This window comes from Perognathus longimembris, chromosome 2 (assembly GCF_023159225.1).
Source record: "Perognathus longimembris pacificus isolate PPM17 chromosome 2, ASM2315922v1, whole genome shotgun sequence".
In the NCBI taxonomy this organism is placed as follows: Eukaryota; Metazoa; Chordata; class Mammalia; order Rodentia; family Heteromyidae; genus Perognathus; species Perognathus longimembris.
This window is the reverse complement of record NC_063162.1, coordinates 127,947,993-127,975,647: the sequence shown is the minus strand read 5'-3', so window position 1 is coordinate 127,975,647 and position 27,655 is coordinate 127,947,993. Positions and strand designations below refer to the sequence as shown.

At 36.6% G+C, this 27,655-nt stretch overlaps 1 protein-coding gene and 1 pseudogene across 1 annotated transcript; one reads left to right on the top strand and one right to left on the bottom strand.

Moving 5' to 3' along the window:
• Window positions 1–5,720: 5,720 nt before the first annotated feature.
• Lsm8 (LSM8 homolog, U6 small nuclear RNA associated) lies at window positions 5,721–10,822 on the bottom strand. Its single transcript, XM_048340118.1, has 4 exons — window positions 10,654–10,822; window positions 9,509–9,549; window positions 7,103–7,230; window positions 5,721–5,962 (listed from the first exon to the last, which is right to left on the bottom strand). Exons 1-4 carry the CDS (start codon window positions 10,682–10,684, stop codon window positions 5,872–5,874), a joined length of 291 nt encoding a protein of 96 aa, XP_048196075.1. The 5' UTR covers window positions 10,685–10,822; the 3' UTR covers window positions 5,721–5,871.
• Window positions 10,823–20,187: 9,365 nt separating this feature from the next.
• LOC125347063 lies at window positions 20,188–21,202 on the top strand (annotated as a pseudogene).
• The last annotated feature ends 6,453 nt before the right edge of the window (window positions 21,203–27,655 follow it).

Sequence of the window (27,655 nt, the reverse complement as noted above, 5' to 3'; positions counted from 1 at the left end):
CATTTGGGTAAATGCCCAAGGGTGGGGTTGCTGGGTTATAGAGGAACTCTATGTTTAGTCTTCTGAGGAACCTCACACTGCTTTCCAGAGTGGTTGAACAAGTTAAGACTCCCACCAACAGTGTAGAAGAGTTCCCTTTTGGCCACATCCCCTCTGGCATCTATTGTTATTAGTTTTCTTGATAATGGCCATTATTATTTATTTTTTTTGGCCAGTCCTGGGGCTTGGACTCAGGGCCTGGCCTGAGCACTGTCCCTGGCTTCTTCTTGCTCAAGGCTAGCACTCTGCCACTTGAGCCACAGCGCCACTTCTGGCCATTTTCTGTATATGTGGTGCTGGGGAATCGAACCTAGGGCCTCATGTATATGAGGCAAGCACTCTTGCCACTAGGCCATATCCCCAGCCCGATAATGGCCATTCTTAATGAGGTGAGGTGGAATCTCAATGTTGTTCTGATTTGTATTTCTTTTATGACCCATGAAGTTGAGCACTTCTTCATGTGCCTCTTGGCCATTCTCAGTTCTTATTCAGAGAAGTATCTCTTTAAGACAGCCCATTTGTTAAGGGGACAGTTGTTTCTTTGAGGCTTTTTTGGGGGGGAGACTTAATTTTTTGAGTCCTATGTATATTTTAGATAAGAGGTCCTTGTCTGTTGTATGGCCAGTGAAGATCTTCTCCCAATCCGAGGGCTTTCTATTTATCTTGCTATGTTCTTTGCCATGTAGAAACTCTGCAGTTTGATACAATCCCATTTGTCCAGCCTTTCTTTGATTTGTTGTTTTTCTGGACCTTTATTAAGAAAGTTTCTACCTGTGCCAAGGAGCCCAAGTGTTTCTTCTATTCCTTCCTGCAGTGTTTGCAGTGTATCTGATTTTACCTCAAGGTCTTTGATCCACTTGGAATTGATTCTGGTGCAGGGTGATATATAATGATCTACCTTTAGTTTGTAACAGGTGTTTAAGCAATTTTCCAACACTTTTTGTTGAAGAGGTTGTCTCTCTTCCATCCTTTTTTTTTTTTTTTTTTTTTAGCTCCTTTTTCAAAGATTAAGTGGCCCTAAGTCTCTGGGTTCATTTCTGGGCCTTCAGTTCTATTCCATTGGTCTTCAGGTCTGTTCTTGTGCTAATACAACACAACTTTGTTACTATAGCTTTGTAATAGAGTTTGAAGGTTGGTGTTGATATTCCTCCAGCTCTGTTCTGGATTGTTTTTTTGTTATTTGGGGTCTTTTATTGTTCCATATGAATTATTGGATTGCTTCCTCTATTTCATTAAAGAATGGTGTTGGGATATTCATAGGTATTGCATTGAATTTGTAGATAGCCTTTGGCATTATTCCATTTTCACGATGTTAATCCTCCCAATCCAGGAGCATGGGAGATTATTCCATTTCCTTATGCTTTAATTTACTTTTTCAGGTTTTTTAATTTTTCATCATAGAAATCTTTCATTTCTTTGGTTAAGATTATTCATTTTTTTTTAGGCTATTGCAAAAGGAGTTGCTTTCCTGATTTCACCCTTCCTGTTTGCATTGTTTGCATACAGAAAAGCCATTGATTGGGGGGGAGGGCATTTTATATCCTGCTACTTTACCAAAGTTTTGGGAGAGTAGAGTCTATCGGGTTCTTTAAATACAGGATCATGTCATCTGTAATGAGAGAGTTTTACTTTATCTTTCCCTATTTGGACCACCTTTATATTTATTTGCCTCTTGCCTTATTGCTCTGGCTAGGAATTCTAGTGTTATGTTGAAGAGGAGTGAAGAGCGAACATCCTTGTCTTGCTCCTGATTTTAAAGGAAATGTCTTTAACTTTTCGCCATGAAGTGTAATGATAACTGTAGGTTTGTCCTATACAGCTTTTATTATATTCAGGAATGTTCCCTCTATCCCTGTTTCTTGACTACAAAGATGAACATTAACAGTTCAGGTAGAAACCATATTTATATTGCAAGTGTGAAAGTACAAAAAAAATTCCTGAAAGGTTTGAAATATGATCAAACTGTCACATTACTTTGGTACAAAGGAAAGGCATTATTTTTACTTCCAATAAACCTCCAAATCTGTCAGAATTGTTAGTTCCAACTCCTCCCCCATCAAGGAAATTAACCTGGGAATGCTCTCAACTTTTAAGTATTTTCTTGTAGATCATGTTAAATACAATGAAGTCTATCATTCAACATTAAGATCAATGTTTGACAAACTAGTATGTTCCCATATTAATTGCTTGTTAACCTTCACAATACATGAAGCAAGTTGCTTCACAGGAGCAATCAAGACATGGTAAGTCACATGCTAGTACTAGAAGCTGTGTCACACTCTCAAGCCTATACCATCCACATGCCTAATTAACAATTCCTCCTTAAAAATTGTTCCTATTTGTATGAATTAAGACTCTGGCCCTGTCCTACGTAATAATAAACTATGCTCATCAGATTGTGAGATGTAATTTTTTAAATATGAAGTAACCTTTAAGGTGAATGAAAATTACAATGTTCCTGATATGAAGCAATTAAGTTAAACACACATGCACGCACATACATGTGCTTAATACAGATATAAAACATTATCTACACTGTTCCTCTCAACACACACACACAGCTGAGTTTTTAATGTGACACACGACACAATGTCTCCCACATACAAAATCCTACTCCTGAACTACTCTTTTAACATACCTAAAACAATTGGTAACTTTTCCTTATATAGTATTTATAAAGCCAGTACATACAGAGAAAACTAAAATCACACTGTTTACAAGTATAACTGAATACTGTCCTAATGAGAACAGGGAAGCTGTGTTATAAAACTGACATAACGTAGTAGAAGTAATACAATAGGACTCTGGAGCTAGTTAACAGTAATAATTGTTCAGTATTACTTCTGGCACATAATACTTTAAAATCATATATGATGAAAAATTAAGAAAAGCCTTACTTCTGTAATATTTCTATATTAAATGTCTTTAATGCTAAATCTTCTAATCTTTGAAAAGCATCTTAAACTCAGTTCTCAATTTCTCATTCTCACAAATGAAAGAAGTGGGCAGAAAAGACTATACCATTAATAAATGATATAAAATTCCTCTAGCTCCATTTTGCTTTCATCCTTAAGAGTTATGAAACCTGCACTTAGCAATCTTACAAAACAATACAGAAAAATTGACCAATACGATCTATATCTAAAACATACTTTCTAGAGATAGGGAAAGTATAATGTGATTGAATAAAGTACCCTGATGATTACTTCTTATAAGGTAATGCTAGATTTCAATTTCCCTCCATACAAAATGATTGTTATATGATTCTGCCATCATGCCTGGCCAAATTATACGTACCCAGTAAATACAAAATGCTAATTATCTTGAAGTTGAGCATGTATGATGATACCAGTAAAGGTCTGCTTTATAATAGGCTACTAGGCAAGCAATCACACACCATTATTTGGATTGCTTACTTTCTGTCCCACTTGGTGACTTTCTGGATATTATTATTTATTTGCACTATCAACATAAAATTTTTCAGTCCTACTGTCTCGGTTAGCTAAAACTTCAAGATTTTATAAAATATTACACAGGATGTTTAAATAAAGCAAATATTAAGTGTTTATTGTTCTGACATCAAGATTTCTAACACTTTAAGACAAAACTGTTAGCATGACATCATTTAACCCATCAAAAGACTTTAACCTGAAAACAATATAATTCAAAACCATTATTTTAGAATCTTTTCAGTTAAAAAGCTGCATTTTGAAGCTAATTGCCCTAATTAAGTTTAATGAAACTATCTTGCCAAAATTATCTTTAATTCATTTATGAAGCTGGTTTAAGTTGTACCTTCTAAGTCATAAAAGTACACTAGTATTAAGACTGATATGAGCCTTTTTATAAATAAAAATTATTACAGCTTCACTAAGGAATATTTTAAAAATTAATATTGTAATCATACTAACACCAATGGTTATGGCTCCCTTACAATTCTCATAAAAGCAAATTCCACTTGACTTGTTTTGAGTATAAAAAGTTTACCAAGTATACCTAGGAATAAAAACTTAGCTATACTCCTGATATATTTTCATTCACTTTCTCCATTAATCATTAATGAAAAACATGGATTTTTTTTTCCTATCATGTACCACAAAACACACCAAAGATTTTTTCTTTTGAAGATTTTTAAAGAGGACTCACAAAGAGTACTATGGCTTATATTTACTTAGGTGTTATTTCTGTTGGTATGTCAAGAAACTTGATAAAGGTCTAATCTGGAACTATTTGTCCCATTAAGAGTGGATTTTTCTTAACCAGAAAATGTTTAGTATTCTCAATTTTTAGAATTTATTAATTTCAAATATGATTACTTATTTGACTCTTTAAACTTGCTTTAACTATCTTGCATCCTCATTTTACTGTACATTGTAAAACCTTGCATTACAAAAGCAAAATCTGTACGAAATACTAATAGCAATACTGATTAATCTCTCTAATCCTCCCAGAGACTATGATATCATTACTCTAGGGTGATAGTGCTTGGTGGCCAATGAAGAAAATCACCAACATCTCTTTACAAGGCTTGTTTCCATTTTGTTTTTAACCTCAACTATCATAACTATTTCATTTTAAAAAACGTGAATGAACCACATTTGTAAATGCTCTGAAAAAAAATGCATTCCAGAAGCTCTTTTTAGGATTTATACAAACTGGTCATCATCTCTTCTTTTTGAACTTTTATTGCTTAGGCAGGAGTAAAGAAACCTGAACTTCAGGCCAAATCCAGGCTATCTGCTCTCATATATTGGTTTTATTGGGAGTCATCCACAATTTACATATCTATTGCTGCCTCTGTGTTACAGCTGCAGTTAACGAGGATTGAGACCATATGACCTAAAATTTTTTACTGTACAAAGCTTTATGGGAAGTTTGTCAATCCCTTTTTGGTAAGCATTCAATTAAAATTTTTTTAGCTAAAGGGATATAAATATTTTTCTATTCTTTTATCCACAAAATGGATTAGAGCTTTTGTGTACTAGCTGGAATTATAAAAACACTATTTACAGCATTGTTTTTATATTCTTTTTAAAAGTCAAGTTTATTTCTGAAATAAAGAATTACGGAACCAGTGAGTCACAACAGCAAGCACTGCTCCAAAGTTAAGGTTTACTTACCCACATTTACAACAAAAATCCTTTAATGTTAGACACTGCCAATTTTAAAAAGTAAAAGCCACAATGGTTTTTAAGACTACATGGAAGCAAAGTTTTCATACACTGAATTTCAAAAAACTCAGTGTTCATTCTACTTTTGTATCTAGCCTACCAGGTATAAAGATTTGACTAATCCTATCTTTTCTATATCCTTAGTATTCAAGTCTTAACTTCTGGCCCAATTTACTAAAACTTGTTCGGTATGTTTTTCCTTTACTTCACCAACACACATTTGCCTATACTACTAAGTGCCACTTTTAAACTCTGACAAGCTACCACTAATGCAGTGGAATAAACACCTGTAAATGAGATATCTGCAGAAGGCAAGATGTGTTCTGGCGACTTTCTCAACTGTAAGAGATACATAAATGTCTTGCAATATTGGTATCATTCATACAAAAAGTTCTCGTGGTATAATATCACAAAATGTTAATTTTTTCTAAGTTTTCAAAATGACTATTATGTTTTTACATTATTTAATAGAAAAAATAAAGCCAAGCTACAATACTTAATTTAGGCCAATAAAAATGTGGAAGTATTTTAATTTACACATTACAGTGAATCAATATGAAGTCAAAGTCCACAATTATACATACATAAAAATTCTAAAAATCATCTTCAGAATAACTAGCTTCTGTACAAGATTTACAGATGTCTAATGTGTAGTTTTTCTTCAGTGTGCTACAGAGTTTAGAGGTTCTGCTCGAATATTCCCCAAGTCAAGCGCAGAATCTGTCTCTTCATCAATTTCTCCGATGACTGCACTATAATTATTCATGAAAAAAAAAAATCCAGAGTCAAGACAAAAATTTTAAATATGCATGCTTCTTTCAAATCTTATTAATCAAATCATATCACAGCAGAGAAATACAGAATAAAACAATTTATATTTATACTGATTTTATTTTACCTTACTAATATCGTTCATACAAAAGCACCCACTCCAGCTAATTTTAAGCTAACAAGACATTAGTCAAAATTCTAATAACTGTAGCAATCATGAGATCTAGCATACCATTAAGGGCAAAGTTTTAAAGTTTTTTTAAATACAAGAAACTTTCATAAACTAGTACACACAATCTCAATATAAACCTGATGATTTATACTATTCAGGGGATTTGGGTCTAATCTTAACTACATCAATTACACATAATCTTAAGTGTTATTTGTTAATAAATTATGAATGAGTTATGTTAAATTGCCCAAGCAGGAAATTTCAAAGACATATTGCAAACTCTACCACTGAACCTTAGCTGTGTATATCTGTTCCACTGAAATTCAGGTTATTTCCAAGAATACTGTCACAAGTCACTCCAATAAAGTACATACATGGTGCTCACCAGTGTTCTACTTAGACTCTATCCAGGCTGCTTAGGCAGTACAAATATGAATACATCTTATTAGGAAAAAGTTTAATTTATAGCAATCACTTTGGTTAGCTCCTGAAAAATCTTAACATAAAATGTATAGATTTAGCTGGGCACTGGTGGCCACATGGGTAATCCTAACTCCTCAAGAGGGTAAGATTTGAGGACCAAGGTGCATAGCCAGCTGAGAAAGGTAAATCCAAGCCTCTTGTCTTCAATTAACCAGCAAAACCCTGGAAGTGAAGATATGACTCAAGTGGCAGAGTGCCAGCCTTGAATGAGTAAGTTATATGAGTTAGATCTAAGCCAAGTCCAAGCCCCAGGATCAGCACACAAATGCACATGAATGCACGCACGCACGCGCACACACACACAATACATAGATTTGCCTGCTTCAAGCCAATAAAGTTATGTTTACAAAGCAAAGGAATGTATTCATTCTATTAACTATGTATGAATGATATGGTATGATACTTGTGAGAAAGACCTCTTCTCTATAAAGCAATGAAGTAAAACTGTAACCTCACTTTTACTTACACATTGTCGCCTCTTACGATGTATAATCCCAACACCACTTGCTCTACTCCCTGTGAAGAGCTGAATACACGTTCATGGCTTTCATCCAAAATCAAATTAATGGTCTGGTCAAAGCCCTTTAGTGTTCCCTGAAAAGAAAGCATTCAGGAGAAAGACAAATATGCTTGTTTACTTATACATGTAAATTCACTCATAACCACTTTGGCTATTAGTTAACTACCTACCTTAAATATAACTTAACCATCAAATAAAAAGCCCTTTTTGATAACCAGTCATATTTCAGGACACAAAATTTATCTCTTGGTTGCTTACTATACACCTGACTAGTGTGTGGCATTATTGATAGTTGCAAAGGATACCTACCTATATACCACAGTATTTCCAAGAAACATAAAGCTCATGTCACCTAGGACCTAACATTCTAAAAATACAAATTAAAATAGAGATTCTCAAAAATGATACACAAGTTAGGGGAAAACTTACATGCTGGCTATGACAAGATAACAGTATCACTGCATACTTAGTACTTCAAGTCACCGTGGTACCCACACTACACATTATTTCAACTAACCTCTGCCCTGTGTGATAAAACTGTAATTACGTCCATTTTGAGGCACAGAGAACTGATCTCAAAAATAGTTGGCATCAGATCCTGGATCCCAATCTCAAAAGACCACCACTTATGACCATATCCCTAAATAACTACATTATACTATTGTGAAGCAGTAATAAAAACGGTCACTTTTTTCAGAGACACAAGTTTATCCCATAAGTATCTACAAACTTCAAAAGGTAGTGATAGATAGCAGTGCATATTTTCTTATTGCCAGTATGCTGTCTCACATTACTATTTAATTCCCAATAATCAAATAATGTAGATATAAATATGACTACCAATGAAAACTAGAACTTGAAAATAATCAAAGAAACTTGTATGAAAGTAATTTAGTTTGAGATAAAGGAAACCATGGATCTAGCAGCTTAGATGATACAAAATTTGCTTAAGAAACAACAAAGTATACTGGATATAGTTGGTTAATCTCTCCAGCTCACTTTATTTATTTATTTATTTTGCCAGCCCTGGGTCTTGGACTCAGGGCCTGAGCACTGTCCCTGGCCTCTTCTTGCTCAAGGCTAGCACTCTGCCACTTAAGCCACAGCGCCCCCTCTGGCCGTTTTCCACATATATGGTGCTGGGGAATTGAACTGAGAGCTTCATGTGTAGGAGGCAAGCACTCTTGCCACTAGGCCATACTCCCAGCCCTCCAGCTCACTTTTAACTGTTTCATGTTCTGGAAATCAAAATACACAGAATCAGAATGACATAAAAAGGAATTGGTACCCAGAATTGGGAAATGAGACAAAATACATACAGAGTATTTACCATATTAATTAGCAAACAGTTACTATAAATATTCATATATAAACTGATTCATTTTACATGTAGCTATTTGATTACATCAAAGAAATAGAGAACTCTGGAACTCTAGTACTGAAATACTTATTACATATCTTTCTTCAATATAAAAGTTTTTTAAAATACCTGTCAAAAGCAATGGACGTCTTCGAATGTTGAAATTAAAATATTTTTAACTGCCTAAAGTTGCTAAAATACATACACCTAAAAAACATATTTGTTTCCTTAACTACAGAAGAAGGCAACTAACCTTGGTTTTGCAATAAAACTCAATTTAGGTCATTCATGATTGTGTTCTGCCACTGTTTATTAACCTAGAATATAAGCTAACAGCTTCACTGAAGACTACACATGGCTAAGTAATATAAGATGCCTTGCTTATGATATACATTTGGTAAAAAACACAGTCCAGCACTTAAGACTTAGTAGTCAGTACTCACTGAGGACTAAAAAGAAAAAAAAGCAAACTTTAGAATGAAAAAATATGGGATTTAATTAGTCATATAACAAATAATATTTTCTTCAAGAAAGACTGTGAATACAACAGTCCCACAGAATTCTATCTTGGGGTGATATCATAGCTTTCTTAGTTTCCCTATACACAATTCATGCTTCTTCAAATGAAATTGCATTAGGACTTACTCCTCAAACTTCATTTCTTCAGCAATAAATATATGACTATACATACAACAAAAAGTTTCAAAAACTTGTGATTCATGTGGCAAATGTCAGAGCACTTTAGGGGGAAAGCAATAAAAAAGTGGAAGGGGAAAACAAATAAAAATACAGATTTTTTCAGGCCCGACCAGGGGCTGATAAGGCAATCTATTATTCTATCACCAAGAAGCCTTGTATTGATCATACACTCAAAGTTTTTGAGTGAAGAAAACATGTGGAACAGTAAAAAACGAAGGTAAAGAGTGGAATAAGAAAATTGCAAAGGTACAGAAGGCATTAAACAAGAAAGAATAAAAATGCCAAGGACTTACCACAATCATTCTCCCATCAGAAGTAATAACAGCAACAGTTCCTGGTATCTGAATTAAGGAAAGCATTTCTCAGAGAATACAAAATAAAACTTTTAAGAGTCAGGTAGGGGTATGGTTTTAAATACTTAAAGTTTAAAAAAATAAAATTAGATTCAAGACCCAGTTATTCAATAGAGCTGCTATGTACACTATGGAGAAACTTAGGGAATTTTTAACTTCTTTACATTAATCTGCTTTTGTGATCAGTACATAGTGTCTTAAAAACAGCTTAAGATGGTAGCCAATCCATGACTTTGGGCAAAGCACCTCCTACCTTTCTAAGGCCTCTTTTATCATCTATAAAATAAAGTTAAATTATTGCCAAAAATCATCAACATTGTGTGATTTCAAGGACGTTGAGACAGTTGGCTTAAAAATCAGTGCTTTGGGAATTAAAAATTAAAGCATCTGTAGTTAATGCCAGAAGACAGCAATAATACTTGCATGTTAAGTGTTCACTATTCTAACTTGTGTCCTTATTTGTATATAACAGAGCAACGTTTGGGCCCTGAGATTTTTAAATAGCACACTAAAAACCCTAGAAGTGTTTTTAAGAGGGAACTTGACCATCACTATGATCCATTACAATTGCAAACATTAATCCTCTTTATTCTACCAATAAGCTGACACTTCAAGTGATGCGGGAACAGAAATTCAATTTGTAGACTACATTTTTTGCTATCCTGAAACAATGACCACCATAACAAGTAACTACACATGAATAAAATAAGTAACAATACATGAATTCACAAAACCATCCTCGCCAGCGGGTCCCACACCCAAAGTTGTACATTTAGGAATTAGGAAAAACGGTAAGAACCAATGGGGCGGGGGGGGGGGGGATTCTTACACAAGGGATAGTTCTGGATAACTGCACTAGGCTTTTTTTCTTTTTTAAGACGAAAATGAAAAGATGCCTTGAGCCCTCCGGAGGCCGCAGAGGGGATCTGGGCCCCCGGCACGGGACGCGCGGATCTCAGCCCGCTCGTTTGCACCGGGATGCGTCCGCGGGTCCCTCAACCCACTCACCCGCACCCGGGCCGCCCGCAGCACCGCGACCTCGGGGCACCGTGGCCCCGGCCCTTACGGCACCATTTCAAGGATACTGTTAATGTAGTTCTCCAGCGCGGAAGTCATGTTGCTCGGCCCGGAGACTCCGGGTCACTAAGAGGAACTAGCGACAAGTAGACCTAAAAGCGCCCGCCAGAAACGAACGGGATTCGCGCTCGCTGACTGCAGCAAACACCGCGAGATTTGACAGAGCGCAGCGTCCCAGGGTTGAAAGGGCTGACTAACCAGGCCGGAAGCGCACGGAGGACCTTTGGTGCGCGTGCGCAGCATTTCCCCTCCACTTCCGGGCGGTGCTACGGAGGCCGAGGCAGACAAAGGCTTGCCGGGGAGGAGTCGGAAGAGAGGATGTGGCTTCTTAAAGGTGCGAAAGGAGGGCGGAGATGGCAGAGCGAGTTTTCTAGCCAGGGGTAAGGGAGTTGGTAGCTATCGGGAGAACGTGTTAAAAAAAAAAAAAAAAAGACGAGGAAGGTGAGAAGGAAGGAAGGAGGAGGAAAGGAAGGAAGGTTTTCTTTCAGAGGGGAACATAGATGGAGGGAAAGGAATTTTCTTCAGCACAGGATGAAATATTACAGAAAATAAACCAGTGTCTCAGAGCAGAGTTCTACACGTTAAAACCATTCAATGCATACACATCGCTGGAAAACACAGTAGTGAACATTATGTTTCTATATGCCACATATGATTCTGAGACCGCTTCAAAAGAGGCCGGTAGGTAAAAATGTGTAAAAGTACCATAGGAAGTAGATTTACAGCAGTTAGCGTGCTACCAAGTCTAACTCTCCTCGAGGTAAAATTTGTTAATGAAAGCCACAGCATCACTGAAAGCACTGGTTCATGAAGAGTGTAAAATGTGAAGGAGTTTTAGGGACATACCAACCTTCAGACTACAAATCAAACAAGCATTTTAGCTGATATATATATATATATTACATTCCTGAAAATGATTACGTGCAAAAAAAAGGTCTTAATTAAGTAACAGCTTAAGTGTTGTGGGAGTGATGATTTAAAACTTAAACTTGCCAGACTTTGATATCACCTGGGCATCTTTTTTTGCATATAGTGGGGGGGGGGGCGTTAATTGGAATGGTTATATAAATGCATGCATTGCACTTTGAACCAGTTCACCCTTTTTACTACATTACTGTTCCCTTAACGCATCCTTCTTCCCCTCACCTAGAAATGGTTAAAAACTGCAGGGGCTTGGCTTTTATGCACAGACATTCTTAGTTACATGGTACGTGGTGGAAGACTAGGCCTCTAAAAATCTATGAATGACTATAGAAAAATTCACCAGTCACTCAACTATAGCATTGACAGAAATGATGATCCAAATGAAAATAAAAGACATGTATGTAAAGGTCCTAACAAAGAAATTCTACAACTAACAGAACTTCACCTAAAAAAAAAAGTTGAATGTAACTTAAGGAATGACAGTATAGCTACATCTGGATGTCTTATGCCTATAGTCCTAGCTACTCAGGAGGCTGAGATCTGAAGATCAGGATTCAAAGCCATCCCTTTCAAAAATAAGGTCTGTGAGACTCTTATTGCTTATAAACTACTCAGAAAAATCTGGAAGTGGTGCTGTAGCTCAAATGGTATAGCACTACCCTTGAGCCAAAGAAGCTCAGGGACAGCATCCAGGCTCTGAGTTCAATTCCCAGACTGTCACATACAAACAAAAAAGGAATAACAGCATCAAAGAGTATACTTCAGTGATGGAAACAAGGGAAGGGGAACATCAAAAGGTAAAAGTAGAGAAGCAGTTACAGACTTGGCACAAAATACTAAGTTACTAGAGTTGTATGGCTCTGTCTCATTATGTTGCTTTTTACACAAAGAAAACTGCAAAACTATTGAACAACATTCAGAATGAAGAGTGCACAGTGAAAGAACATTATTTTAGGACATAGGCCTAGTGAAATCATATAACCAATTAAATCACTCTTCCCTTCAGCTTTTATGTCTTCACAGCACAAAACATTAAAGTGCCACAAAAAACCTAAGCATGAGTCAACTCATCTACTATTATTCCCCTATCCATTAACATGTAAGCTAATATGTATTAGAAAAGCTGCTCTGGCACAACCGACTATGAATACGCTATTGAAAATCTGAGCTTTAAATACATGTAAACTGCCCTATTTTACTTCTTTTTAGTTCATCCTCTCAGCAAAAGGTAATTTGGGGGCACAGTTCATACATCTCTGGCTTTTCCTTGGAAGAAGCATGATTTCATGTGACTTTGAGCAGGTTGGGTTTTTTTTCAAGTTTTTTTTAAAATAGCACACAGTATGATTCATCCAAAAATGAAGCACAAGATCTGAACATTTTCAGCCTTTTGGAATCTCACTGTGTGTATGACCACAATAACAAAGCAGATTAAAAACCATCATTTTAAGCTAAGTGTATTTGCTTATGTATTTATTTTTTGTTGTTTTACCTAACTACTAAAAGGGTAATTATGTTACTTTTTCACTGTGATTTTGGCATACATCCCAAAATAGTATATATGTGTATTTAGTGCATGTATGTGAAATATATACATCCATGCCTCACTATGTACTCCGCACTGATTTTGAACTCATTATGTAGCCTAGACTGGCCTAGAACTCATTATGCTGTTGCACCAGCCTCTTCAATATTGGATTGAAAATGGTTACCACAATATTTCACGCAAAATAATATTGATGGTACAAATTAACTTAGATCTCTATAACTAATTTTTGAGGAATATAACCACCAAATAAGTAGTGCTGTAGTTTGAATATGGGTAAAGTTCCCCCAGAAATCTAAGTATTAAAGGCTTGCTCTCTAACATGGTGCTGTTGGTAGGTGGTGAAACTGAACAAGGATGGACAGTCTTCTTTCTGCCAAACACCATTTGGATATTTATAACATTCCAAGGTGTACAAGATTCTCAATGCAGGCAGACTGCTGTGGACAGATGATAAGAAGCACATGTCTGTTCCATCATGTATCAAACAATTTTATAGGTCTTATATGGCCCACAGTCTGTATATTCCCCATTCCCAACTAAGGGCATGCTTTAATAGGGGATTGTGGTACTCCAGTCTCCTCTCTCTGCTTCCTGTCTCTCAGTGCCACTCTATTACCACTGTGTGCTGCTATCATTGCTATCCTCCACCTTCATTTAGAGCCAACTTATTTTGGATTTGAAATTACAGAACTGTGAACTAAATAAATGTTCTTTTCTTCATAATTTTTTATAATTAAGTCTCAGATACTTTGTTATAGCAACATAAAATCTATTGTAGATTGATTTGGACTTGTTGAAGACATTCTCTGGTGAGAGAGAACAAGGTTAGTGTTTTGATTTTGAGAGAAAAACCAAGGTTATGTTATGAGCGCCGAATAATACAAGAAAAATAAATGGAGTGATAGGAGTGGAATGTAAGAATAATATTAAGAAAAGTTGAGCACAAATAACCTTGAGACACTAATGGAAAGAAAATACCTGAAACTACACACACACACACACACACACACACACACACACACACACACACACACACTTTCTTTTCATTTTCTATTTATCATTAAGTTCTCATGTCAGTTTTGTTGTATTATTTGTATAAATTAAATATAATTAGCCTCCCAGTTTTATCTTTTTTTCTTTTGGACCAAAGATCATAAATATTGAGAAAAAGGAAACTAGGAATTTCTAAGTCCACATTCTTTATTTGGGTTAGGAAACTAACTCCTACAGAATCTCAGTGACTTTTTATGGTATGTCATGAGTCTATAATGACCTATGAGTTTCTATATTTTGTTTTTAGCATTTTTTAACAGTGACTAATAATAAAAAGCCAGAAATGGAGGTATAGCTCAAGTGATAGAGCACCAGCCTTCAGCGAAAAATCTAACACAAGATGCAGAGTTCAAGCCCCAGTACTCCCCCCGCCACACACAAAATTACAAGATACAAATTTTTGAGTCTTATAATTACAGATAATCAGCATACACTGAGATCATAAGACATATTGTTATCTTATTTTCTGTTTTTGTAGGTAGTCTTTTCAAACATGAGAAGGAACTGATATGCAGTTATTGCAAGAGAGATTGACACTTTTCAGCTATCAGTACTAAGAAGAATTGAAAGTCTGGCCCTGGCAGCTCACACCTGTAATCCTAACTACTCAGGAAGCTGAGTTCTGAGGATTGCAGTTTGAAGCCAGCCTAGGCAGGAAAGTCTGCGAGACTCTTCTCTCCAATAAATTACTCAGAAAAAGGCTGAAAGTGGCACTGTCGCTCAAGTAGGAAAGCACTAGCCTTGATCCAAAGCTTAGGGACAATGCCCAGGCCCTGAGCTCAAGCCCCAGGACCAGCACAAAAAAAAAAATGGAAGAAAGAAAGAAAAGGAACTAGTGCTGGGGCTTAAGTGGTAGAGTGACAGCCTTGGGCACAAAGAGGCTCAGGGACAGCACCCAGGCCAAGAGTTCAAGCCCCACAGCAGACAAGAAAAAAAAACAAAACAATACCTTCCCAAAAGGCATCTGCCTGTTAATCCTTGCCACCTGTGATAAATCGTAGGCGTAATTAAAGCTAAGGAGCTTTAGAGAGAAGGAAAAAGCTTCTGGATTATAAGAATGGGCCTGTAAAATCACAAGAGTCCTTAAAATTGTAAGAAGAAGGAATGTGGGTCTGACAGATAAAATATTAGAAAGTGATTCCCATGTTAGTGGTTTTGAAGTTTGAGGAAGGATGTTATGAGTACTGTAGACATCTTTAGAAGCTGAGTGCAGATTTTACTTTACAAACAGTAGTCAAACAAGAATCTTGGTCCAACAAAAGAAGGAATAGAATTCTACAGATGATATAAGAGAGGCAGAAATGGTTTCTCCCCTACAACTTCTCAAAAGGTATATATTCTACAACATTGAGCTTAATCCACTAAGACCCACACCAGAATTCTGACCTTTAGCCCTGTAAGATAAAAAAAATTTATGTTTTTGGTTTGTTATTCTAAAAGCTATAAAAAAGTAATGATTCAATTTATTATCTTCCTATTGTTAGGACTTAAGACCATGCATGGATGCTTTCCAAGTCATTACCCCATATGATAATTCATAGAATAATTCAATAGGATTTTTCATACATGAGCATGATAGATAACAATGGTCTGCATTTTAACATATGTACCAGAAAAGAAAACTAAAAATCACAAATGTGTCATAATAATTCACATTTGGGTTGAAGCAAATGCTCAAGAGTTTTGTTTCTTAAACAAAAAAATAATTTGAATTAAAGACAGCTATTTATAGGGACCATTAATCATTTAAACGTTCCTTTTATACTTGAGAAATCTAATTTTGTTGGTAAAGACAGCTCAATATATCAGTCACTTTTTTCCTGAGTTTCTTGCAGTGAGTGGTAGATTAAGACCACCTTAGACTTTGAATTGGAATAGGAGTGTTGTAAAACAACTGAACCCCATAGAAACCTACTTTCACAACTATGCCAGCTGTAAAAAAATAAAAAGCAAGTTCATCAAGGAGCATGCCACTGAAATTTTGAAAGTTGCACAGTGTCCTGCATACACCATTCCATGCAGAAAAAAAATCATCTGCTGCTTGGTAGAAAGCTATTAACATTTGTGAGAAATGGAAATGCCCTTTGAAAGAATGTATAAAATGAAAGGTGCTGCTGTGCACTAGTGTCTTATGATTAGATGCTCAGGAGGCTTAGGTCTGAGGATGGAGGTTCAAAGCCTGCTGGGCAGGAAAGTCAGTGGGACCCCATCTCCAATTAATCACTAAGTGAAAGTGGAGGTGATGATCAAGCGTGCTAGCCATGAGCAAAAAACAGCTCAGAGCCCCAGGCCAACAAAAGAAATCTGGAAGGAAATTTCTAAGAGTATATCTTCACCTGAGGAAACAATGCTTTACTGAGCTGTTCAAGAAGGTACTTAATAAGAGTATCACTACTTCAGAGATTTGTGACAATATCCATGCCAGCTGTCATTAAAGATTTCAATAATATAACCCTTAGTTCTGCTTACAGGATTCTCAAAACGCTCTAAAGCAATTTGACTCACTAGTCGGGCTTAGACTACACAGCAATCAAACTCTTTTATTTTTAATGAGTAAAATGGCTTAAACATTAGCCTGATCAGTTTAGTTAATTAATTGGCTTTCTAAGTGCTCTTAATTGTGTTCTCATTGAGGACACTATGTTTCTGAGCCTGACACGATGATAGACACTAGATTGAGTGACTGCCTGGAAATGCAAACCACATTGTGGGAATCTTTGTGCCTAAAGAGTACACCTAATGGTATACTCATATCTGATGGGTCAAATTTTCTCCTGCAATGATATTTTATTTGTAATTTGAGCCAGTCTCTAAATATTTTATATCATATTCACATAAAAGATAGTTTGGAGATAACTCTTAAAGATAGTAGACATATGTCTACTATTTAGTTCTGTTAATTTAAAAACTAATTTTTTTTACAAAAATGGTTGAATTATTCTAGTATCCACCTGACCTAAAATTAAAGCATCAGACACACACACATATTTTTTCATCATAATTCATATATATCTTTCTGTTTTAGACATCTTTTCATTGCAACAAAAATTATAAATAATTTAAAGGAAAGGAAGATTTACTATTGATTACAGTCCTTACTGCTCTCAATTCATCATCAGTTGACCTTGTTGCTTTGGACCACCTGAAGCAACACAGGACATTGTGGGAAAAGGACTGGGCAGAAGAGACTGTTTTCCACATGGGAGGGTTATGCCTATAAACCTAGATACTCAGAAGGCTTAAGTCTAAGGATGGTAGCTCAAAGCCAGCCAGGCAGGAAACTACCTGAGATTCCTATTTCCAATTAATCACTAAGTGGCTAGCCTTGAGCTCTTCAAGGTCTCACCTCCAAGGACTTCCTTCAACTGGTCCTTACCTTTTCAAGGTTCTCTTATGTCCCAATCATCCCATAGGCTGTGAACATATCCTTCAATATGTGGTTCTTAGGGAACATTTACAATCTTAACCATAGGGCTTCCTCTTCACTTTCCTCCATCCTTGTCAAACTTTGGAATGATCTGTGTGCTGTCACTCACTGCCTCCACTTGTTCAGTGGCAAGCCTCTTTTCTCCACCCTCCACCATCTGGTTCCCACCCTCATCCTGCTGAAACTTTTTTTTCTGACTGATAACAAGCACAGCTTCTTAATCATAATTCTGACTTGTCTGCAAAGTTGGGTGGTGTATTTTATGCTCTGCACTTAAAAAAAATTATTTTCTCTCATATAATGTTCAACTCCTTGTCTTCATTTTTTTCCCTAATAATTTATGCCTCTCTCTCTCCTTTGGTGTCATTGTCTAGAAGTTTTTTTACAAAAAGAAATACAATATGATAAACCAAGCTGATTCTCCTTTCTTCTGCTCTGAGGTTGTACTCTAATTTCTATATTGGTTTGATTATTTTTAGTAACATATTTCTACATGTCATTTGTGTTTTTTGTTGTGTGGTTGGTTTTGGGGATTTGAATTCTGGGGCTCAGTGCTGGCCCTGAGCTCTGCAGCTCAAGGCTAGTGTTCTACCATTTAAGCCACAGTTCCACTTCCCGTTTTCTGGTGGTTAAATGGAGATAGTCTCATGGACTTTCCTGCCCAAGCTGGCTTTGAACCTGATCCTCAGATCTCAGCCTTCTGAGTAACTAGGATTACTGGTGCCTGACCTTGTCATTTGTTGTTGTTGTTGTTGTTGTTGTTGTTGTTGTTGTGTGTGTGTGTGTGTGTGTGTGTGTATGTATTTTGCCAGTCCTGGGCCTTGGACTCATGTCCTGAGCACTGTCCCTGGCTTCTTTTTGCTCAAGGCTAGCACTCTGCCACTTCAGCCACAGCACCACTTCTGGCCATTTTCTATATATGTGGTGCTGGGGAATTGAACCCAGGGCTTCATGTATATGAGGCAAGCACTCTTGCCACTAGGCAATATTCCCGGCCCTCATTTGTTTTTAACATATGCATTATCACATTTTAGAAGCTTGAATTTTAAGAATGTGTCATTATGTATTCCAAAATCATCTATTTTGATCTATTTAGACTATGTAGATACAGTAAAACATTTCCACATCTCCATTTAGACTATGTAGCCATAGTTAAATCATTTTACCATCTCTAATCATCTGTTGCATAAAATAATGACAGTTTAAGCACAGGTTTAGGGGAGCTATTTGTACTTTTGATTTACCAGCTACTGATATGTCCATAAGTGATTTTCTATTCACCAAGAAATTCAATAACACCATTTGCCTTGGAGGCTACTTAAGGAATAAAAATCTCATCAACCATCATACATATCTTAGAGGCATTAAATTTACCTAATATGGAAATCACTGCTCCTAGAATTTTTTTTCCATCTCTTTTCTCCACAGCTTAAATTTGAGAACATCATGATTTATCTAACTACTAGTAGTAAAAACTTAGTCATTTTTAAACCAATTTTTATCTTATCATAATTCATTACTGAATTTTTGGATTCTATATACACAATGGTTTTTAAGTTGTCCTCTTTTCCATACCTAATACCATTACCTCAAATTGTTCTTTATCATTCTTACCTAACTGTCTCCTTCCAAATATTTCTTTACATCTAATAAATGTCTATATAATTCATCCTTCATCTTCCTACTCAAGTTCTCTTCCTAAAACATAGGTTGGAAAATATCTTCAAAGGGATAAAAGGTAAATATTTTAGGCTTTGGGGCAGTTTTGTTTGTTAATTAATCAACATCCATGGGCAAATAAACCTGATATCTTTTTATTGCCCTAATATCATAGACAGTTTTATATTCCTTTTATTAGAAAAATTTAAATACTACCTAGAATGTACCAGATATTGAAATAGCTACATTTGTACATGTATCAAAAATGAGTTTATTGTAAGATTGTGGGATAATAATTTTATGCAGGAGAGAAAGTCAATAATCAACCAAAAAAGAATTGGTTTTGCTACTAGAAGGAAGAGACAAGAGTAGAGCAATAGTTATTTTTTAATTGTGGAAATGTTAGGGGTAATTTGCTAAAGAATGAGAAAAGATAGATGGACTGATCTCCTTGAGAAGCTGTCAGGATAAGAGGTTCAGGAAATGTATGGAAGAGCTTCCTTTCATGGAGAAGCATTAATCCAGCAAAGTAGGACGTAGACTTGGTGACTTTTTCATGAGAGGATGGGAGACCTTCCATATGATAGGCTCATACTCTCCATAATATATTCCATGAAGACACAGGCTGAGAGGTTAAGGAAGGAGAAGACCAAAGAAAGGAACCAATCATCAGTATGTTATGCGGGTGAGCAGAAAAGCACTTAGAGAAATGTAGCAAAATGTCTGGGTCATATCAAGATTCAAAATTTTACTAAACATTATGAATTTAAAGAAATATTAGGGGCAGCAGCTCTAGGGGCAGTAGCAGCAGCGCCGGCTCCCCTGCGGAGGTGCTCTCGGAGGTGTTTCTTGAGCAGCTACAGTGGTTCGGTTGGTCCCCGGAGATCTCATTCTGCTGCGGGAAATCGGGCTGAAGCGACTGAGTCCGCGATGGAGAGAAAAAAGGAACAGTTACATAAACTTATTGATGGCTTAAGCTTTGAAACCACAGAAGAAAGTTTGAGAAACTACTACGAGTGATGGGGAAAGCTCACAGACTGTGTGGTTATGAGGGATCCCGCAAGCAAAAGATTAAGAGGATTTGGTTTTGTAACTTTCTCATCCATGGCTGAGGTTGATGCTACCATGGCTGCCAGGCCTCATTCAATTGATGGGAGAGTGGTTGAGCCAAAACGTGCTGTAGCAAGAGAGGAGTCTGGAAAAACGGGCTCATGTGACTGTGGAGAAGCTGTTTGTTAGTGGAATTAAAGAAGATACCGAGGAACATCACCCTAGAGATTACTTTGAAGAATATGGAAAAATTGATAGCATTGAGATAATTACTGATAGGCAGTCTGGAAAGAAAAGAGGCCTTGGCTTTGTTACTTTTGATGACCATGATCCTGTGGATAAAATTGTGTTGCAAAAACACCACACTATCAATGGTCATAATGCAGAAGTAAGAAAGGCATTGTCTAGACAAGATATGCAGGAGGTCCAAAGTTCTAGGAGTGGAAGAGGAGATGAATATGGAAGTGGACGTGGATTTGAGGATGGCTATAATGGGTATGGAGGAGGACCTGGAGGTGGCAATTTTGGAGGTAGCCCTGGTTATGGAGGAGGAAGAGGAGGATATGGTGGTGGAGGACCTGGATATAGCAACCAGGGTGGGGGCTACCAAGGTGATTATGACAACTATGGAGGAGGAACTTATGGAAGTGGAAATTACAATGACTTTGGAAATTATAACCAGCAACCTTCTAACTATGGTCCAATGAAGAGTGGAAATTTTGGTGGTAGCAGGAACATGGGGGGACCATATGGTGGAGGAAACTATGGTCCTGGAGGCAGTGGTGGAAGTGGTGGTTATGGTGGGAGCTTCACTGTATAAATAGGAGAGGATGAGAGCCCAGAGGTAACAGAACAGCTTCAGGTTATCAAAATAACAATGTTAAGGAAACACTTATCTCAGTTATGCATAAATATGCAGTGATATGGCAGAAGACACCAGAGCAGATACAGAGAGCCATTTTGTGAATGGATTGGGTTATTTAATAACCTTACTGTAGAGGAAGGATTGTAAACAAAACAAAACAAAACAAAAAAACGACAGATGCCTTTGAGACGGTTTCCTAGCATTTTAATTGTTGTTTCCTTCTAGTAGTCTTTTTTAAAGTGTAGAAGCATTCCTTCTTTGATAATGTTAAATTTGTAAGTTTCAGGTGACATGTGAAACCTTTTTTAAGATTTTTCTCAAAAGTTTTGAAAAGCTATTAGCCAGGACCATGGCGTAATAAGACATAACATTTTATCTTTAAAAATTTAAGTGCATGTATAGAGTTAAGAAGCTGTTGTACATTTATGATTTAATAAAATAATTATAAAGGAAAAAATAAAGAAATATTAGTCACTTGATTATGTGATTTTTGTTACATTTTACTGTTCAGAGTGAGTTCATCCATACATTGGGATTTTGTAAAATGAACTTAAGTGAGAGAGGAAGGAAGTGGGAGTTAAAAGGGACAACTAGATTGATGATGATGGTATCTGTGCTAACCAGCATGGAAAGTCAGGGCAAGAGAAGATAGATAGATTGAGAAGAAAATGGGGAATGAAAGGACTGTGATGTTCTCATACCAAATAAATGTTGTTCACTTACATGAAAGTTCTTGCACCAGTGAACCAAATGCATAGGAAGCTGTGTCCAAGGAAAGTCAGAGGTTTGAAATATTGAAAGGAGTTCAACTTTTAAGAGCTGAAATTGTCTAGGAGGTAACATAGACTAGATGGCTGAGATGGAAAAAGAGAAACTATCTTTGGACTATGGAAGTCAAGAGTCTGAGAAGATGGCTTGTTGTTTGGTTTTGAATTGAATTGATGATTCAGGTATTAAAGTCAACAAGAAGAAAGGAAAGGGGGCTGGGGATATGGCCTAGTGGAGAGAGAGCTTGCCTCGTATACATGAGGCCCTGGGTTCGATTCCCCAGCACCACATATACAGAAAACAGCCAGAAGTGGCGCTGTGGCTCAAGTGGCGGAGTGCTAGCCTTGAGCAAAAAGGAAGCCAGGGACAGTGCTCAGGCCCTGAGTCCAAGGCCCAGGACTGGCCAAAAAAAAAAAAAAAAGGGAAGAAAGGAAAGGAATGGGATAGACTGGAAGAGCTTTTGCTCAAAACAGAGACTTTAGGGAGGTGCAGCTAGGAATCCAGAAGAAGATAGTAAAAAGGAAGCAGAAACAGTGGTATATCCAGATCTTTCTCTCTGCCCCCCTCCTCTCTGTCTGTCTCTGTCTCTCTCTGTCTCTCTGTCTCTCTCCCTCCCCCCTCTCTCTGTCTCTCTCTCTCTCTTTCTCTCATGCACACACAGCAGTGACTTTCAGTAGAGAAAACGGTAATTTGGCAGTAGCAATAGGAAGAAGCAGGACAGACCCACCTTAACTCCTGGACTTCCTGTTTTCCACAAGGCAAGGATGTAAAAGGAATATTTGAATGAAAGGAAACTGTTGATCACTTACTGGAGTTACAGGAGACCATCCCCCCACCCCAAAAAAGAAGTTTGTTTGAGAAGGGAGGGAAGGTTAAGAGTTTCTGAGAAAAAGCGGTAACTTAAAGAGGTTAGATTGGAATTCCTGAAGATAAGGGAGATATCCAGGGGGAAAAAGCACCAAGTCTCAGGCCTGGACCTCAAACTCTCACCTTCAATACCACCTTTTTTATGGTATGTGCAATCTCAGACAATAAGCTATGGTGTGGCATCGCTACTCTTTCACTACCTGAGAGTTAGGAAATCACCTGGTGTTAAATATCTTTAAATCTCTGTCTCTCTGTCAATGAGGAATTGGTCTACATAATCTCTTAAATACCTTATCGTATTTTTAATATCTGAGAACAATAAATGAAGTCATGATATTGGTAAGTTGTCAGTATCAGAAATTAATATTCATTACTAATATTAGGAAAAATGTGAAGTATCTGAGAATTTATACATCTGCTACATTTGGCTTCAAAGCATGTTAATGATCTCCACAAAACTGAAATACGACAGAACAATTCACCATATTTTAGAGACATTTGGTTATGCCTTCCTGCTAAAGAAAATGCATTTGTAGCCTGTAACTATGTATTGGTAATAGATTTATGATATCCTAAATGTCAAATACTAAGTATAAAATTGAACTGCAAGACTTTATCTCTCACCCTCCTGACATTCCTTTTTCTTTACAAACTCTATTTTTGTGTTGTTAACATGGAGTAGCATAATTAATAAATGATTTACTTGAAATTATATAATTATAACTGGTTAGGCATTTAGTTAGTGAGGTTCATTCAGTTGATAATTTACAATTTGCTTATATGTTTAGATTGATTTCCTATTAAGTGACTTGTTTGAATTCATAGATAAATGCAGTCAATGCTACAGACACACTAATAGCCTACTGATAAAAGCTGTTTATTTCCATCTGGAGTTTTGTTTATTTGTTTGGGGAATGGTGCTTTGGATTTGAACCCAGAGGCTGTCATAGCAACATGGGCAAATGTTGTACCCATGAGCTATAACCTTAGCTTCCTAAAACTGCTTATTCCAAATAATGAAACAACAGGGTGGTGTATCCTTCTAGCTGACAGAGTTGTTTTTCTCTTCCTATTTCTCTGTGTTCTGTGTCCTGGCAGGTGTTCTGTTGATGGCTTACAGTTTCTGAGGAGAATACAACAAACTAGCCTCTTTGTAATATTAAGGGATAGAGGTAATGTGGACATTACATAGTATGTATTCACTTGGTTTCAAATAAAAATTCTGTATAAAATAGAAACTAAAACCCTGTACATAATTAATTCATTTCACTCAACTCTGCAGAAAGTTAGAATTTTGGTTTTTTCAGGAGTTCAAAAGTATATTTGGGTGCATAAATATATGTGATAACAAATGTAATTTTACCCTGCTTGTATAGAAAATATGTGGTATAATACCTTTGTTATCCTATGTATTGTAGGTAGGTTCTGAGTAATTGATCTGTGGTCTGCCACTAGATGGCAGGGCTTTGATATAAATAGAGATCACAGACAGAAATAAGTATTCTGAGGGAAGAGATAATTAAGAAGATAACATGTAATTCCTCCCCCACAATTTAGAAGAACAACATGAGCATTGTGTGCTAGGATTTCTGTAAGTTCTGGAGGTACAATGAAGCTTATTACATAATCTTGGTCACTAGAATGAATACTGGCTGTGAAGGCAGAAATAAGTATTTTTAAATTAATCATTTAGTAAAATGTGGTGGATAAATTACATATATGTGTATATTACCTATATATACATATATTTGTTAACTATGGGACTCTGAGATGAGAGGAAGAGAATGTTAGAAGATAAATGATACTGAAATACACTGCATCTGTGATGAAGATGGCAAAATAAAACTGAATGCTGTTGAATAATATGGGACAGTGGGGATGGGGAAAGTGAGAGTAAGTTAGGGGGTTGGTAAGACTAAAATACTGTACATTCGTGTGTGAACTACCATGGTAAAACCCCTTTGAACAAATAGCATACACCAAAAATGAAAGAATAACTGGAATTTAAAACATCCTGTGGGTGCTAGTTGGAGAGAAGAGAGTGAACTCAGAGGGTAAATATGGTCAAAATATTTTATACATGGGTGAAAATGGAAGAGCAAAGCCTGTTCAGTTTGTGAAGAGTAGGAGGAGAAAGGGCAGGGACTAAGTATGATCTAGGTACTTTGTATGCACATATGAACAAGTCAAAATGAAACTCCTTTGTACAACTAATTGATATTGAAAATTTAGAGAAGAAATAACCATAGCAAAATGGGCTGCAAGCATGGCTCTGATGGTGTCATACTTGCCTAGCAAGTATGCAGCCCAAACTCAAACCCTAATACAACCAGAAAGAGGAGACAGCAGAAGAGGAAGAGGAAAGGGAGAAGATGAGGTAGAGAAGGAGAAAGGAGAAGGAGATGGAGGAGAAGGAAGGGGTGGAGGGGCAGGGAAGAAAGAAGGAAGGAAAGAAAGGAGGAAGGAAGGAGGAAGAAGAAAAAGAAGGTGGTAAGTCTTTCTGAAACATTGGGCTGGGGTTTGGCTCACTGTACAATGTTTGCTTAGGCCTGGGGTTCAATCCCCAGCATCACCAAAAAGGTTCTAAACCAAAATTATAAAGATAATTGTAATTACTACATAAAACATATCAATATGAAGTTTTGACCAAGATTGTTTGTTTTCTAAAAGTTTCCTTCTATTCCAAAGTTTCTCAGCCAGGGATGACTGCCTCACTCAAGGGTGGCTAGAAATATTTCTGTTTGTCCTAATTAAGGAAAAGTTGTTACTGGAATCTAATAGGCAGAGGTCAAGTGCTACAAAATGTCCTAGAATACATAGGTAGAGGAACACTGGTGAAAGTTCAATGTTTAGAAATAAGCTGGGATTCCATAAGGAAAATTAAAATTTCTGTCCAGCAAGAGCAGTTGAGGTCCAGTGTTTAAAAAACAAAGGCTAGAATAGGCACCTTACATTAAGGATATTGGAACTCACCTGTATAACACATTTGAATATGTGTTGGATCCAAACAAGAAAAACTTGATTTTACCTTGGCACACAAGGGCTAAGAAGTATGGGTTTGGAACAAAGTGATTGCTAGTAGGCATGCAGGAAAGAATCTGGATGTTATCTTTGGAACTGCTGAGAAGCTCCTTTTATCTTCTTTGTCTGATCTAGCTCAGTTTATCTTCTGAGTCTGATCCTTAGGAAAAGGAGAAAACTTTTTCAAAGGATTATAAATGCATTTTAAATATCTAAAACTTAAAAAATCTTTGATAAATAATTTCACATTATTGAGATATTATAGAGTCATAATTTTACCTTTCCTTCCATGGATATCTTTATGTATTATGGAGAGATTAGTTAAGGTAGAAATTATATTGCATAATATTAAGTTGTAGGGTGGGAAGCAACCAGTGAATGAAGGCAAAACATAAACAAAACACTTGGAAGTCATGGGAGAATTATTGAAAGCTGAGTCAGAATCACTAATATCTCTGAATAACGTTTTCTGGTAGGGACAAGATAGTTGATTATTTCCATGAGTAGGCGAGGAATGTAGGGGGATCAGAGTGTGCTGCTGTCATTAGCCAAATACAACCTAGTTAAATTCAATTCTCTGCTGCTCCTGCACCCACACAACTGAATTTTTCCCAGCATAGAGACTTTGGTCTGTGGATAGATGAGAATTCTTCAGCCATCTTGCTGACATAATCCTGTCGCTCTCTGTTTTGTCACACTTCACATATGATCCATCAGCACATACTCTTGTCTGGCTTTACTTTCATTTATACAAAATAGTGGTCTAATTTTATCACCCTTTTCACCAGTGTTGTTATTGTAACACAGCCATCTCTTTTTAAAAAACATTTTACTGTAATTTCTTGCTTTGTTTTCATAACTTTTTTTGGGGGGGAGGAGGCCCTCTTACTTCAATCTATTTTTTTTTAATACAGAAGTCGCATCATATCATCTCTGCTTAAACTTTCCAATGACTTTCATTCTCAGTCAGAATTAAAGCCAAAGGTCTAACTATACTTAAAAGGTATTGTGTGAGGGACTGATGACGCACATTTAGATTCTCAGCCATGCAAAAAGCAACCTGGGAAAAAAGATACTACCTTAAAAAAAAAAAAAAAAGAACCAGGTATGGAAGTACATGCTTGTAATCCCCATGTACATGGAAGTCAGAGTCAGAAGGATTCCGGTTTGAGCTCAGCCCTGGACAAAATGGGTGAGACCCTGTCTTCAAGTCAACTAAAGCAATAAACTGTGAGAACAAACCTCAGTGGTACAGCTACTTGCCCAGTAAACACAAAGCCTTGCCAAGTTCAAATTTTTCCTATTTGTCCCTTTGTCTCTCTGAACTAGCCCCAGTGACCAAATCACTTTAGGACACAGTCTTTCATTATCTTTCCTTGTACTTGTTCTCTCTAGTTTTTCCCTAGATTTCCTTACAGATCCCTCCTCCTTTTCCTCAAGACCATCACTCGGTTACCATAATCTCAGGGAAACCACGTTTGGCCACTCAGTCTAAAATTTTAATAAGTACCCTTTAATATTTTATGTATTCCCCTTCTCTGCTTTGTTTCTTAAAAAATTGTACTCTCTAAATACCATATGTTATCTTTATTCTATTTATTGTCAGTCTCTGAAAGGACCAGGACTTCTGCTTATTTTGTTAAGTATTCTAATGTTTGTACCTAACAGTGATTCCTGCCACATAGTAAATGTTCAGTAAATTTTTTTCAATTAATTTTAAATGTCCATTTGTTGAATGAATCTGGAACTCTATAGTCATCTACAGTGAGGAGAAATGGTTCAACACTCATAAAAATTGTTTTCATGACAATACCAGGCTAAGTAAGG